The 14,519-nt window shown below is 38.2% G+C and overlaps 1 protein-coding gene across 4 annotated transcripts in view; it reads left to right on the top strand.

Annotated features, from left to right (window-relative positions):
* The window catches only part of LOC308388332 (calcium-activated potassium channel subunit alpha-1a), a 149,547-nt gene that overhangs the window by 29,655 nt on the left and 105,373 nt on the right, over positions 1 to 14,519 (top strand). For all 4 annotated transcript variants that reach the window (XM_080868965.1, XM_080868966.1, XM_080868964.1 and 1 more), the window contains exon 2: positions 12,254 to 12,421. In XM_080868965.1, coding sequence (XP_080725091.1) covers positions 12,254 to 12,421 — 168 coding nt within the window. The remainder of the gene's footprint in view (positions 1 to 12,253; positions 12,422 to 14,519) is intronic.

Genomic DNA, 14,519 nt, shown 5'->3' on the forward strand with positions numbered 1-14,519 from the left:
AAACTAAAGAAAAAACCCTCCAACATCACTGTAATTAAATTGCTTTGGTAAGTGATTAGTTTGAGGTAATCTACCAATAAAATGCATTAAAGCTGAATGACTAGAATACAGGTTTAGACAGGAGAGTGTTTTTACTGAGTCTTTGATTTTGTTTGCTTGTTTTTAACGAGGAAGGAAAATTCATTTTCCTTGCATTTTTTTAGTAAACATTGCCTGTACAGCATGTAATGCTTTTCAGACCCAGTAAAAAAATGTTATAGTCTTTAGGAATCGTTAACTAGTAGGTTTATACCTTTATTAATGATGATAAAATTAAAAACTGGCCTCGGTTGTGTGACACAGTTATTGTGTGGTGTGCGCCTTAGTTTGCTGTGAGCTCACTTCAGGCTCTGACATAGGTTACAAACTAGGAGAAACACTATTACCTCTTGATTCATAGGTGTGGTAAGCGACGTCGACACAGACTGTGGTCCAGATGAAACAGAAATCAGTCGTTGGCCTGAGCATACATACACACACACACATAGGCAAGCAAAAATGTCCATCGCCCTTGAACGAGCGAAAGTCCAGATTCTGAGAGCAATAATAGAAAACAGAGTGAACCTTCACAGAGTGGCAGCACAGATATAGGTTGGAGGTTTTAAGCGGCAAGAGCATCACAAGGACAGTGTCATTTCAAGTAAGGGTCACAGTAGCGTTTAATGCAGAGAATATAGTATAAGACTACGGCGGGCCACGAGTGCCAAAATGAATACTTTGTTAAATATTTAATTAAATCTGTCAATAATTAATGAAGATTTGAAATAGATAAAAAAATGTATTAAATGTTATACATGAAATAAATTTAAATTTAATTTAATTATTTCCAAGTGTAATTAATTAATGACACAGTTAATTATTTAATGAAGTAATTATTTAAGGAATGTTGACACTCTACATAGGACAGAAAGTTTCTATTTCAAAAATGTGGACTATATGGGAACATGTAGATGTCTAAATGAGAGTAGTTATTATAGTTGTCATTATGTTTTTCGTTACCATTTTTTAAATTTAGTTTCCAGAGCAGCTTTTCTCACTGAGTTTTGTTTTGATTTTTTTAATATTTTGTTGTTGGTTTTTCTTTTTCCTTTTACTAAAAATAGGTGCATTGTGTTTTTCCCTGAACAGTATCATTTTTTTTAAAGTTTATATTATTTATATTTTTTACTTTTATTTTGTTACAATGTTTTGGGTTGTTTTCCACATCCAGTTTATTCCGTGCACTTCATTCCTCTTGTGTTTCACTTACTGGAAAAACTAATCTGAAACAGCCTGGAAAAATCAAGTCCGCATCCCAAACAAGAGCACAGCAGGTCGATTTAACATTTCTTTTTGGTTAACTATAATAACCTCAGTCTAAGTGCTTTTAGGACCTGTTTTTGGCCATGTTTTGTTGGGCTTTTCTTCTATTCACTGCTTGTAAATTCATTCAGGCACACTCGTGGGCTGCAGTACAAAATGTCAGAATTTAGCCTCAGGTCATTTCTTCACTGATGGCTGTAGTATGATAAAAGCTGATGTCACTCAAGCATGTTTTCTTATTTATTTATTTTTATTCCACCTACTTTTAGGTTAAGCTTAAAATGCTATGTAACCAAATCTGGGAAATTATTGTGGGTTACTGTCTGGCCCACAAACATGTTTTGGTTGTGGTGTTTCTTACATGTCCACAATGTAAGAAAATAAAAATAAAAATCCAGATGCGTAACTCTGCAGTAACCACTGTCTTTTAATTTTCAGCATTCACACTGAATGGATTGTTAAATTGACCAGGAAATAAAAAAGTGTTTCCATTCAGATCTAATTTGCACTGAAAACGAGAATGTGAGCATGTGTGGATCGCCATAGTAACAAGCCATCATCAGATTGATGATTTAAAAGAAAGAAAATATAGATGATAGCCTGAGCCTGCTGAGAATCAAATGACCAATTATTGCAAGGCCACAGCATGTGGAGGAGAATTTGTGGTTGTCTGTAATGATTTTACATTTGTGGTGTGTTTTCTCCCTGCACAGTAATTTGTTAAATTTGCACACCTCCGTCTAGATCTAAGTTATTATGCTTTCTCACATTCTGACATGATCTGAAGTCGCGGGGTAATGGAGTGGAGGCAAAGCTCTGCAGATGAGGCGACAAGCTTTTTGTGGGAGGCTGACAGCTTGATTGACAGTTTCTCGCCTTGTTTAGGTTGAATTAAGGTTCGCAGACGAGAGCAGAGGTGACTGATGGGTGCAAATTCCAGTGATGTAATCTCAGCCTTCTACTTGGTTTAGAGTAATGGAAAGTGCAAAGAAAATTATTGTATTGATTTTTAGGGTCTGAAACTGCTGTAATACCATTTATTGCCCAGACACACCGAAAACTAAATGAAACCAGCAGTTAGTGGTATTTGTTTTGTTGTCCTGACTGAAAAAGGCTCTTTTTTTTTTTTTTGTTACTGCCAAACAACTTCACCTTAAGGAGACACAGCAGGCATTTGTTAATTTTCTCTGCTCTGTAGCAGATCAAATGGGGAAAAAACCCCAACTTTCATTCAGGGTATTTTATTATATACCCTACAACTTTAGTATGCCCTCATTTAAGCCACTGGCCTTCTATTATCCGCTGACATTAAGATGATAAAACTCAAAGACGTTACGGATGACAAGTGCTGACCTTTCAGTCTTGCAATTTACTGCATCATCTATTTTTATCCTGGACCACTGGGGCTTAAAATGTTGTATCAATGGGAGAGGTGCAGTACAGTATTATGAATCGACCGGACTGTACATTCAAGATATTTCTTTCTGTCAGCCTCCCTCCAGTTATAAGGCAGCGCTAATGTGAATGTGTCTTTATTCTGTCTTCTGCTGTATGAACAGAGGGACGTTTTAGTCAGCATCAGCTGCCATCAGATCATATATTCATGTCTTATCATTTTTCTCTAGCTAGCTGAAGAGACGTTACAATCGGGACAAAGAAAATGTGCACTTGAACAGCAGCCATTAGTAGGACTGAGTTCATGCCCTGTTGTGCAGATGGGCATGCTGTCCATCAGAGATGCAGAGAGATGTAAACCGTTTGGCTTGTCTTCCTGTTTTGCCGATATTGTGGATTATATAGTTCAGTGTCTACAAATCGTCTAATCCTTCTCTGGCCTGCAGTGCTCAGGCACAGAGGGGCAGCACAGGGCTAATGTGCTTCTGGAGATGGACAAACTTCTCAGCGGCACTGATGGTATTTTGTTGATTGATCACACTGTGATGACGTATTTGAAAGTGTCTGCATAGTTTGGAGTTTTGACTCACAGCATTGTCCTAATTTATGAAAAGCTTATGATTTTTTTTCTTTTTCTTTATGAACCTAAACCCTTGAGCTTCAAATTTCAACAAAAACATTGCTCTTTTCTATAAATTTTCACATTTAATGCTTTACACAATGTAGAAAAAATTATAATGTATATTATTGTTTTTTGATTAAGATGAATTACAGTTGTTTTCTTCCATTCCTGAACAGAAAAATGAATTTTAGTGTCTGAACATCCTGCTTCATTAAGTTGTGAGTTTTGAGTTCAGTTTGTTGATTCAAATTTGGACATAAAAAAGAGAATTCTGATTATTTGCCTAATAAATTATAATATAATTTGTCTTACTTTAGTTTTAAAAAAGTTTTTTTTGTTTTGTTTAGAAGTTTCTAAAGTATTTTCTTGTTTTTATGACAGGTGGTTTAATAAATGTATTAAGCTCTGAATAAATATTTATCCTATATTTAGTGCTTTGGTTCTCTTGACTTTGCCCCATGTTTTCATTGCTAAGGCACTTTTAAAGTACACTTCTGCTGTTTCTGTCTAGTTGCTAGTAGACTTTTCTCAGCTGGAATCTGGAACTTGACACTTTTTAGATGCAAATAAATCAGAATCAAAATACTGTAATAAGGAAAATTATGTGTCACAGTTGCTCCAAGACAGTAAAAACAGTAGCTGAGTAAACTAACTAAATTATAAATGTACAAAATCTAACAAATGATTGAAATTGATTGAAATAACCCACATCAATGTTATCATTTTATTATTAGCTATAACCGCTAGCCGTTACCTTAAGACATAGGTGTCAAACTCTGGCCCGTGGGCCAAATTTGGCCCGCAGCCTAATTACATTTGGCCCGCGAAGCCATACCAAATTACTATTATATATATATTGATATATATTGTTTAGTATTAAGCTTTGCTTGTTCCATATTCAGTTTTTCAGCTAAACTTGTTTGAGTCCATAAGAAAAGATTCATTCTTATATCTGGAGGAAGATTATTTTTTTTCGATAAATATTAATGTTAGCCCGCGACTTTGTTCCATTTTGAATTTTGGCCCACTGTGTATTTGAATTTGACACCCCTGCCTTAAGATAACAGATAGCTAATGTGGCTAGCAGCTAAGGCTAACTACTAATAATTAAGCACCTAAAGTTAATGTGGCTCTGGCCAGATTTACATTCATGATAATTTCTTATTACTTTAATGGTTTTAAGACAGGAGCTTTTCTGACCTCTTGAAATTCAGCGCTATGAATGTGAAATATTACTGCATCCTCTTAGTGAGAGCAGGGACTGTGTGTCAGCTGAAAAGCGAGGCACTGCTGGTATTCATATTGTCGCAAATGAGTATCTAATCCAATAGTGACTTTTAGTATCGATTAGTATCTGAGTGGGAATTTCTTTTTGACAACAACAGATAGGATATTTGTGCTGCCCATGGCTGGGAAATTAATCAGATATTATTTTCAATTTCAATCTTTGCTTCCGGGGATTGTGAAAGCAAGATCTTGAGAAACCCATTGTGCCACTCTCTTTCATAATACTCTTGATACATCTTGTGTTAGGCCCCATAAAGTCACTTTCCTCCAGGCAGATTTAGTACAGAACATATACATATTTGTAATTTTTTTGGGGGCATAATCTACAAATATGGGCACCATCCAGATTTTATTCCAGTCCGTACCTGAATTAAACACGTTAGCATAACAAGCCCTCAGCCTATCATTTAAAATCAGAACTTTGTGAACTTCTTTCTCTGCGCTTTGCAATAACGGATCTGGGTTCTCAAGGGGCAACTATGAAATAAATACATTTATTTGATCATAAAAACCAACTGGGACAATAACTGAGCTCATTTCTTTGTTGCAGAGATTTGCATATCACTCGGTAATAGCCAGTCTGTAACATTTGGCCTCCATAGTTCTATATGATTCAGTAGGCGTGGTTTTTACACAGGAATAGCTTTTCTCCTCACGGTGTTATCATATCCAGCCTTGCACCTGTCTATGTGGGCTTTTAAACTGGTTTCTAAGGAGAGTGTGTGTTCTTCCTCCGTGTTCCCTTCTGCTATGACCCAGTGTAGGGCTGTAACCCAGGGACACTGGGTAACTGTACCGGCATTTAAATAGCAAACAGGGGGAACGAAGCATGTTATGAGATTCACTAGTTTCTCATCTCCCAGGGTGAGGCTATAAATAGCCTCTCACAGTGGAATAGTTTTCCCCAGCAATGCGAATGAAAGCCAGAGGAACAGCTGCGTTAAAGCCAAGTCCGGTTAGATCAGCCGAGTCAGACGGGCATGGTCCTCTCTCTCTTTCTCTCTCCGTTGTCTATTCTTTCTGTCTTTTCCTCTGTCTCTTGTTCTCTCACTCTCACTTACCATTTCTCTTGCTCCTAATCTGTGCCGCTGTCTGTCTTTCAGCTACTTGTTTACCCCCCTTGTCTTTCAGTATCTTTGTCTCTCTGTCGCTGTCCTCTCCTTCTCTGTCAGTCGTGTGTTTGCTCAGTTTTCCTGTCTCTCTTGATGTCTTTTAATTTCTGTCTCTGTCATTATCTCTGCTCCTCTCGCTTTATTGTTCTGGCATTCTATCTCTCTGCCTCCCTCCGAGTCTTTGTTTGACTCAGTGTCCTCTTTTACCCCACAGTCCCTGTGTTTTTGTCCCCGTCCTGTAGACTTCTCACTGTCAGTTCCTCTCTTTGTCTTCCTTCCTTCCTGTGTCATATTTTTTTTCGTGTTCTGCCACTCTCTTGCTCATTATTACCAGCCCTCCCCTGTGTACTCTGTTAATTGGTACAGTCCTAATATTAACAATGTTCATCTATTTTTGGAAAGAAGATTCTTGAAGTAGGTGAACTACATATATTTTAGGCCTTAACGTGACTCATACTAATGCTTCTGAAGTTCATTTGCAAATGCTTTTATGCACTGATGCAATACTAAAATTAATAATGTTGATTTATCTAAAAGACTGTAACGCAAACTGTAATGTGATTGGTTGGCATATTCGATACCAATTATGTTTATTTCTGCATGCCGTAACCACTGACACACCATCATCAATTTGAGGCACCAAATTGAAATACCCACTCAAAATGAGTGAAATAATGCCGGGATTCCAATATACAGTCGCCGACCAGTTTGTTAGGTGCCCCTGTTTGACTGCTTGTAAACAGAAATGCCAAAACATCCAATCGTCAGGCATTTAGATATGCTCAAGATAATCTGCGCAAGTTCAAACCAAGAATCAAAATGCTGACTTTGAACATGGCGTGGTTGACCAGGCTGGTCTGAATGTTTCAGAAATTGGTGATCTGCTGGGATCTTCCCGCACAACCATCTCCGCGATTTAAAGAGAATAGCCTAAAAAAAGAAATAAATCCTGGGAGCGGTGGTTCTCTGGGCAGTAATGCCTTGTTGATGTCAGAGGAGAACGTCGGACTGCTTTGAGGTGATAAGAAGACGACAGCAACTCAAATGAATACTTTTTATAACAATAGTATGCAGAAGAGCATCTTCACCGAACCTTGAAGCAGATTGGGCTACAGTAGCAGAAAACCATACTAGGTGCCATTCCTGTCAGTTAAGAACAGGAAACTGAGGCTAAAGTTCACATAGGCTCTGCACAGGGTTGCAAAAATGTTACAATAAGTTACAACACTTGTGGTTCCAGAAGTGTTTTTGTTTTTTTTGTTACAGCGATGGTCAGGGGTGGTAATGGCAAGGACAGGGTTAATGCTCCAGCAACCTCTGTTTAAGCAGATGTTTACAGTGTGTTGCCTATGTGTCATGTGACAGCTCACTGTAGAAGCTTGAATTGTTTAATTTGCACCAGGAGGGAATTATTACATTTCATATATGCCTGTGGGGAACTGAATAATAACACCTGTTAATAAGATGAACTGAAAACAATAAAATGTAATATGATATATATATATATATTATATACATCATGTTTCTGACCACCAGGTGAGCATTAGCATCCAACCATATATTTTTTGTTTAAGTCTTTGCTTTTTTCATTATTATTATAATATTTACTTTTTTTGTCCTTTGTGGACTTTGGTTGTAAACACATTTACTGACTCCTGCGGCTCCCTCTCTGAATCCCTCTCTCTCTCTCTCTCTCTCTCTCTGTCTGCCTGTCTCGCCCTGTTTGACATCACAGATGTGTTTATATATAGCCAGCAGATGGATTCTCCCATAACAGTCTGCTTCACTGGCTTTCTGTGCGTGAGCTTAGCCCACCGCCGGCCGCTCAAATAAGCTAGAAGAAATTCTTTGTTTACATTATGTCTCCTGATCTGCCTAGCCTTTAGTTCGTGACTACATCCATTATTCATGTATTCTCATTCACCGTAAATGCACTCGCATGCATAGAGAGAATGTTAAACGTCAGTGCTGCTCAATATGCTATCGCTGTTCAGTGTGCAATACAGGGAGTGCAGAATTATTAGGCAAATGACTATTTTGTCCACATCATCCTCTTCATGCATGTTGTCTTACTCCAAGCTGTATAGGCCCGAAAGCCTACTACCAATTAAGCATATTAGGTGATGTGCATCTCCGTAATGAGAAGGGGTGTGGTCTAATGACATCAACACCCTATATCAGGTGTGCATAATTATTAGGCAACTTCCTTTCCTTTGGCAAAATGGGTCAAAAGAAGGACTTGACAGGCTCAGAAAAGTCAAAAATAGTGAGATATCTTGCAGAGGGATGCAGCAGTCTCAAAATTGCAAAGCTTCTGAAGCGTGATCATCGAACAATCAAGCGTTTCATTCAAAATAGTCAACAGGGTCGCAAGAAGCGTGTGGAAAAACCAAGGCGCAAAATAACTGCCCATGAACTGAGAAAAGTCAAGCGTGCAGCTGCCAAGATGCCACTTGCCACCAGTTTGGCCATATTTCAGAGCTGCAACATCACTGGAGTGCCCAAAAGCACAAGGTGTGCAATACTCAGAGACATGGCCAAGGTAAGAAAGGCTGAAAGACGACCACCACTGAACAAGACACACAAGCTGAAACGTCAAGACTGGGCCAAGAAATATCTCAAGACTGGTTTTTCTAAGGTTTTATGGACTGATGAAATGAGAGTGAGTCTTGATGGGCCAGATGGATGGGCCCGTGGCTGGATTGGTAAAGGGCAGAGAGCTCCAGTCCGACTCAGACGCCAGCAAGGTGGATGTGGAGTACTGGTTTGGGCTGGTATCATCAAAGATGAGCTTGTGGGGCCTTTTCGGGTTGAGGATGGAGTCAAGCTCAACTCCCAGTCCTACTGCCAGTTTCTGGAAGACACCTTCTTCAAGCAGTGGTACAGGAAGAAGTCTGCATCCTTCAAGAAAAACATGATTTTCATGCAGGACAATGCTCCATCACACGCGTCCAAGTACTCCACAGCGTGGCTGGCAAGAAAGGGTATAAAAGAAGAAAAACTAATGACATGGTCACCTTGTTCACCTGATCTGAACCCCATTGAGAACCTGTGGTCCATCATCAAATGTGAGATTTACAAGGAGGGAAAACAGTACACCTCTCTGAACAGTGTCTGGGAGGCTGTGGTTGCTGCTGCACGCAATGTTGATGGTGAGCAGATCAAAACACTGACAGAATCCATGGATGGCAGGCTTTTGAGTGTCCTTGCAAAGAAAGGTGGCTATATTGGTCGCTGATTTGTTTTTGTTTTGTTTTTGAATGTCAGAAATGTATATTTGTGAATGTGGAGATGTTATATTGGTGTCACTGGTAAAAATAAGTAATTGAAATGGGTATATATTTGTTTTTTGTTAAGTTGCCTAATAATTATGCACAGTAATAGTCACCTGCACACACAGATATCCCCCTAAAATAGCTAAAACTAAAAACTACTTCCAAAAACATTCAGCTTTGATATTAATGAGTTTTTTGGGTTCATTGAGAACATGGTTGTTGTTCAATAATAAAATTATTCCTCAAAAATACAACTTGCCTAATAATTCTGCACTCCCTGTAATGAGAACTACTGTCCTGTGATTAAACTGGCATCCATGGAGGTCTTCACATAATATATTATTGAAAAAACAAAATAGTAGCAGTTATTTTGTAACAAGATGGAAATCCTTGTTTCATTTGAAATGAAATCATTGTAAAGTAAATGTAATGTGCAGTTTGTATTTTGTATGAAATGTAATTCATGAAGGTAAAGCCACAACTGTGACCAAACAGATGACTGCAGGGATTTTTAACATGCTTAAAATAAATAAAAAAAACAGCAACACTGCAAATGGCAAAGAGAGCCAGAAACAAGCGATGTGACATTTGCACGACACACTGTAGTCCTGGTGTGATGTGCTGTGCTCCTGCTGTGGTATAATTGTGCAGCATGTGAGGTTTTGGGGTTCTTCTGGGTGAGAAGTAACTGGTGGGCATAGACTAACACACACCCTGTCTGGAGTGCTATCAAGTGTCAGTCAGAGTGAAATCGTAGACATCCCTGTGGATGGTGACATGTGTATGTGCATGTATACAAATTTTCCTGGGTCTTTGCCGCATGCTGGCAATGCAATAAAGTGAGTGGATGAGTGGGAGTGGGAGAAATTCAGTTAGATGTAAGTATTTAACTGTTTGCAGTGTGACATATCCGGTAAGCTCTTATACAATAAAGTTTCATGGTGGGAGCTTGAACTTTATAAAACGTTGATAACTTTTTCAGATATCTTGGTTACGGTGTGATTAGTGGAGGACTTAAGGAGGAAAGAGAATGGGATGAGACGGGGTAGTAGCCCCTGCACATGCTACAGTAGCCTTAAATACCACTGGTATGCTAACAAATGGGTGAATAAGAAACCGTTGCAATGGGTTTTGTTGAACCACTGTGTTTAAGAATGCATTGTAATATTAATTTATTTTAATTACTTTTAAGAAAGTGAACAACAAAACAGCAATAGCACCTCTTGTGTTGAACAAAAATATTGAACGCAGGCTGGTGAAGTGGACGATAATTATCTATTAGAACAAACACAGCACTTAACTTTGAACCAGGCTATATCTGTCTCAGGTCAATGCCTCATTCACTTTTTCTGCCAAATAAAATGCCTGAACCGGCTGTTATTTATTTAAATGATATTAAGCTAAAGTTTCTAAATGTTAAATGTGCTTGATAGCAGCCTGTCGGAAATACTGAATTCTTGTGGTGCTCAAAAGCAAAGCTGAATGCTTCACGTCACTTTCACGATAGGTACTTCAAAAGTTTGTGAGTCTCCAAACGCTGAGTCATTTAATGAGCATATAAACCATAACTAACCGAATTACCCACTGGAGTACTGCGAGGCCCAACGGCAGAGCTGGATAATAATCTTATGACTAAGGCAGGCTTTTTTAGGGTCAGTTTATTGGCATTGTTATGGGTTAGAATGAAATTAGGAAAATGGCAGCTGTGTCCATGCCATATCATTATCAAATATAATCCAATTTAACCAGACAATCCTCTTGAAATGGACAGAGCACTCTCTTGGGCTCATCTGCTCTTTAGCCCTGCAGAAATACTCAAGTTGCAGTCTGGTTTGTTTTCGTATCACATGTGGGTGTGCATCGGTCACCCCAGTGGTCAGCTGGCTTTTGGTTGCATGTCTTTATTGCTTCATAAAGTTCTAGGAATTATGATGTGTTGGGTTTTAAAAACAAGAATAAACTCACTGTAAACACTTATAGTTTTCACTCGTCACCATTTTTGAATTTCATGGGGTCATCACAACAAACGTCCCACACTTACACAACAGGGACACTAATTTTACTTTGTTGACATAGCACATAATCTGCTCTGATGGCTACTTGTCAGATGTCACTGTGAGAAGGGACATGTAAAATGTTTTCCTAGTGCTACATGTGCACTATGAGGCTGTTCCCACAGAGTGGACCGATGCCACATAATCCAGGGGCTTTAAAGTTATTTCAATTCCAGGCATTCTCTATGGACTCCATTTATTATGCCTGAATATAGGTTTTTTTTCTTTGAGGAAGACAAAAGTGGAAGAAATCCACTTGCTTCATTTTCTGGCAGAAGGACAAGGTAGCAGAGTGCTTACTTGTATCAAATCAGGAATGAGCGAATTTCTAGAGAGGAACAGCTGCATGCAGCGACTGTGCCAAACAAAGCATGTCAATGAAGTGCCATGCAACTCTGCTCACTCAGCCAGACACGAGAAGGCACATTAAAAGGGCTGCATGAGAACAACAGTTTACCCCGAGGAACAATTATGCCATATGCGCAATAAAATTAGAGTGGCCTCATACACATCTTGTTATTTGACTTGAACACACATATTCACCATTAATAGTAGCAGATGGATGCTATGATGGCGTGATGGGTGCAGTGACACCCTTTTTTTTTTTGTCCTAAAGAAATGTGTAGTTTTTTAAGGGTATACATAAGTTCAGAAACTTATACTACGTACAGTACATGCTCTCCATCTCCTACAGTCTTTTAACATGGCTGCTCTTTTGCAAACTTTCCTTGATATATATTATAGAAATAGTTCACCAAGATGTGTTTGAAAAGTGGGAAGCCATGCGGGCTGTTAAGTGTGCCATCATTTTAGATCCACAACAACCAGTTTGAAAGTTTTTATCAGGTTTTTTTTATTTTTTATTTTTATTTTTTTAGAACTGTTAAGTTGCAGTATCCCCAGAAGTATTTTAGGCTCATGCAGGTATACGGTGAGTAACCCGAAGTTCTGCCACTCAGAAGGAACATGAACATGATGCTGCCAGGATGCATAGGCATTAAATGGGAAGTGTGGAAATAATGGATTATGACAAATTGCCTTACTGTGGGGGATAACGTATAATTTGTTGTTGTTAAACAAACTGACTTATCTGCTTATAATCAACAATGTGTTCCTGTCGGTTTCCTTAATTTGCCTACTCAGATTTCGTTTCCGTTTTTTTTCTAGGAGGCTCAGAAGGTGAACAACCCCGCCAACAATCAGGCAGCCGACAGAGCACCAAAGGGCCCTGATGAGAAGGAGGAGGCGCCAGCCAATGAAGTGGGATGGATGACTTCAGTCAAAGACTGGGCCGGTGTCATGATCTCCGCTCAGACACTCACTGGCAGAGTTCTTGTAAGTTTTCGCTTTTCTGATGGGGATGAACATGTCAGATACCAAACCCAGACACACATACATCAGGTCTTTTTTGACATTAATCGTTTGGCCCAGCCACCGTTAACTAAGTGCAACAGTTTGGTCTTTCCTCTGGCAAAAGGACTGCACATAGTGTTCACAATCAAGTTGGCTTTTGGATAAATCCACTGCACAATCCACTGTCGTGTACACGTTTCCTCACCTTATTTATACAAGTCCCACTGGAGACATACTGTAGGGCAATTCATTTTATCCTAGCAGAGGCTAGTTGAACATCAGTTGGCTATTTGGCTGGCACTGTCCGGCCTTTTTTGTGCTACAGTGTCCTTTCTGTGACCCACTGCAGCTCACTCTGCTATATGAGTTTGCATTTATTTTTGTGTGTGGGTGTGCATGTACATACTTAGATGCATATGAGGAAGATTTGTTAATGTTTGTTAACAATGAACTATGAAGTAAACAAACTCCTTGTCCTGTGTTGCTTTTAGTCGCCTTTTTCACCCTCAGAATTTCATTGTTTAGATATTGCAAGTTTCCATAGTTTGGCACAGAATTAGCTGGTCTGTGTAGTGAGGTATCTGTTAAGTTGGATACATATCCTAAAGGATGTCAAATTCTCTTTCTGTTTCTCCTGTTGTTTGATTTTTACTATGACAAAGCTTTAGAGAAACAGCTTTTAATTTTTAAAAAGAAAAAAAAAAGTCTTTCCACCAGCACAGTTGCTGATGTGTTCTCCCTATAAGCATACCCATATGTCCTCCACACACAGTCTAATGTCTGAGCACAGAGAGTTAACTATGAGCAGCATGCTACCTCTGTTACCTTTTAGACTGGCTGAGTTATGGAAAGACTTCACAGCACTTGATTAAAATTGAGGCAGTTTTAAGTGTTGGGCAACATAGTGTATACACGGTGCTTAGACTATTTATTAGTCCACCATCTGGTGTAAGGTTTATGCCACAGCTGCCCTAAATTAACAGTACTGGTTATGACCAAAAATCAATTTTTATGTTTCTGTAATGGCTAATCCACAATTATGCATAAGGTCTTTAATCGAAATGATATTTTCAATGCTAAGACATAATTATTACTATCCATGAATTTTTCAAATGTAAAGTTTTATAGAAAAGCTGAAAAAAACCTAGAGCACATTATTTTATTTTTTTAGATTAACATGCCAAATTCCAGTTTACTTAGTATTTACTTATATTTCTGAAGACAGAAATGTGTTTTAGTAGTTGAATGTTATGCTTGATTAGTGTATCAGCTCAAATTTGTGTGTAAATATTTTCATTGCTGAGGTTGTTTTTTTTTTGGGTTTTTTTGTGGACTACCACAGTTTCTTTTTCTGGGCTTTTGTAATCATTTGTGATAATAATTATGTTTTCCTGCTAAATGTCTATTAAGGTTACAAATGAGCAACATTTGCTGACTGGCTCTGACGTTTACTTTATAATTTTGCTATCATGCTTGACTAATTTGACTTCTCAGAGACCAAACTCCTGAACTCGTCCCTACATCATTACATAAAACTGACTGATTCTCTGTCCAGTTCTTGTGTAATTGTCTGTTAAATGGTGTCTGTTTGATATATATATATATATATATATATATATATATATATATATATATATATATATATATATAAAATTCAGCTACAGAAATAGGAGCAAATTATGTGTTTTTTGCACAGACTGCTAGCAAAATGTCTAAAGATATAATTTAAAATTGATTCTTTGCTAAGTTGTCTTTCATGTGTAGACTGGATGGATTATCCCTGAAGTTAGATATCTTTTCTATGCCTGGATGATTCATCAATGTTAAGTTTCTTAACTACCAAAAAGAACACATTTTTCTAAAAGGACAGACACGGACTAGACTAGATGTACAAAGAAAAACTTTCAATGACCTTCACAAAGCCTGGAGAACTATTGCTAAAGACCATTTAAAAATACTGATGGGTAGCTCAAGAATTTTACGACAGAACTATAATAATAATAATAATAATAATAATAATAATAATAATGAAACACATTGCATTTGTATGCTAGTCAGGGAGCATCTAGTGCTCATTTTA

The sequence above is a fragment of the Rhamphochromis sp. 'chilingali' genome (genome assembly GCF_963969265.1).
Source record: "Rhamphochromis sp. 'chilingali' genome assembly, chromosome: 20".
Classification (NCBI taxonomy): Eukaryota; Metazoa; Chordata; class Actinopteri; order Cichliformes; family Cichlidae; genus Rhamphochromis; species Rhamphochromis sp. 'chilingali'.